Source organism: Mastomys coucha, unplaced genomic scaffold, assembly GCF_008632895.1.
Source record: "Mastomys coucha isolate ucsf_1 unplaced genomic scaffold, UCSF_Mcou_1 pScaffold4, whole genome shotgun sequence".
NCBI classification, from domain to species: Eukaryota; Metazoa; Chordata; class Mammalia; order Rodentia; family Muridae; genus Mastomys; species Mastomys coucha.
Genome location: NW_022196910.1, coordinates 57238701 through 57241003, shown reverse-complemented (window position 1 = coordinate 57241003; position 2303 = coordinate 57238701). Strand labels below are relative to the sequence as shown.

At 37.4% G+C, this 2303-nt stretch overlaps 1 protein-coding gene across 1 annotated transcript; it reads left to right on the top strand.

The window, feature by feature from the left end:
- The first annotated feature begins 888 nt into the window (after window positions 1-888).
- Window positions 889-1875, top strand: LOC116075802 (olfactory receptor 6C6-like). The gene has a single exon (XM_031349181.1). It carries the CDS (start codon window positions 895-897, stop codon window positions 1873-1875), a length of 981 nt encoding a protein of 326 aa, XP_031205041.1. The 5' UTR covers window positions 889-894.
- The last annotated feature ends 428 nt before the right edge of the window (window positions 1876-2303 follow it).

The following is a 2303-nucleotide window of genomic DNA, read 5'->3' as shown; positions in this document are numbered from 1 at the left end:
TTGCTAGAACCTACATGATTTAACTCATAATAAGTCAATCAGCTTTTTCTAGGCATCTACATGATCATTAAAACTTATAACAAAATATGGTATGAGAGAAGTCGCACTTCAAGGAAATGCCATCAGGGAGAGGAGTTAGAAGACTTCAAAGGGGCCCAAAATAGAAATTACTCCCTCTGAACTATCTGAAACTCAGAATCATTAGCCACAAAACAAATGATGTGCTAGGAGTGAAATTTCATAGCCCAGTAAGACTGTATCTATCTGACAAATATTGATGGGACACTCTTGAGATTTGTAGTATCTTTCTTAATTTCAGGTACTTTCAAGATTCTAACAATAAGTGGACATCATCTTCCTCATCATCTACTATTTTGGAAATCCTTTGCTTTCAATTTATAATGTGTGAGGAATTTTCTCTTCTGTTTAATGTTAAATCCTATTTAGTTGGACAATATTGTTAGTTATTGAGGCCACTGTGAATAAAAATGTTTCATAAAACCTTTTTTTTCACTTAGGTGGAAAATAACTTGTGATATCAATGAGATTAAGCAATATAAACTACTGAATAAATCATCAAAAAATACTTGAAAAAAAAACACTCATGAAATGAACACTATTGAAACTGAAAACCCATGTTTCAAATGACTAACATGCCTCTACTAATCAAAACAGGTGTTGACTCACATCTAAACATGAGAAGACTGTGAGTTCTTGTCAGTCAAGTAATGTGGATGAGGAAATGTTCATGGGAAGAACTGAAACTTGCTGCTTAAAATATGTATTCCTTGATTAAGATTCTGAATATTAATTTTATGGTTATGAAAGAAGAAACATTTTACTAGATGTGATTTTATTTAATATCTTTTATAGATTTGATAGAACAAAACAGAAATGAAGAACCAATCAGTGAAGATAGAATTCATTTTGCTTGGACTGACAGATGACCCTCAGCTACAAATTCTGATTTTCCTATTTCTGTTTTTTAATTACATCTTAAGTGTGATGGGGAACTTTGTGATCATACTTCTCACCCTGCTGGATTCCCATCTCAAGACTCCAATGTATTTCTTCCTCCGGAATTTCTCTTTCTTAGAAATTGCCTTCACAACTGCTTGTATTCCACGGTTCTTAATGAGCATTCTCACTGGAGACAGAACAATTTCTTACAATGCTTGTGCAGCTCAATTATTCTTCTTTTTCTTATTAGGGGCCACAGAGTTCTACCTCCTGGCTGCCATGTCCTATGACCGCTATGTAGCCATCTGTAGACCACTGCACTACCCCATCATCATGAATAGCAAAGTGTGCCACATACTGGTCCTCAGCTGCTGGGTAACTGGATTCTTAGTCATCTTTCCCCCTTTACTCTTGGGACTCAAACTGGATTTCTGTGCTTCCAAAACAATAGACCACTTCCTATGTGACACTTCCCCTGTCCTGCAGCTGTCTTGCACAGACACACATTTCATAGAATTAATGGCTTTTGCCTTAGCTGTCATGACACTTGTCATCACCTTGATCTTAGTGATTCTCTCCTACACACTCATCATCAAAACCATCCTAAAGTTCCCTTCAGCTCAACAGAGGAGAAAAGCCTTTTCCACCTGCTCCTCACACATGGTTGTTGTTTCCATTTCTTATGGGAGTTGTATCTTCATGTACATGAAAACATCAGCCAAGGAAAGGGTGACCTTAAATAAAGGTGTAGCTGTGCTCAACACTTCTGTGGCCCCTTTGCTAAACCCTTTCATTTACACCCTAAGGAACAAACAGGTGAAAGAAGCTTTCAAATATGTGCTTCATAGATTTTGTTTTCTACAAAACAATGAGACAATGTTTAGACATGCTGTTGAAAAACCAGGAGTAAAATAGACAGCAACTCTCAATTGCATTGTACATAATCAGAGCCATTTCACTTACTGAGTGTTTAAGGCACATTAAATTTGTCCTCTCCAGATGTTTACATGATCTTTTAGTTCCGTACATCTTCCATTTTTTTTCTTTTTTTATTAGATATTTTCTTTATTTACATGTCATATGATTCCTCCTTTCCCAGTTTCCCCTCCAAAAAACAAACAAACAAACAAATAAAAACAACAAGAACAAACCCCTGTTGCCTACCCCCTCCCCCTGCTTGCCACCCCACCCTCTCCCACTTAATGGCCCTGGCATTCCCCTACACTGGAGCACAGAATCTTCACAGGGCCAAGAGTCTCTCCTCCCATTGATGATCGACTTTGCAATCCTCTACTATACACATGCTGCCAGAACAATCAATCCCACCATGTCCACACATCTTC

What these genes read in the sequence shown, in the direction of transcription:
- LOC116075802 (XM_031349181.1), top strand. Translation starts at nt 895, where the DNA reads ATGAAGAACCAATCAGTGAAGATAGAATTCATTTTGCTTGGACTGACA.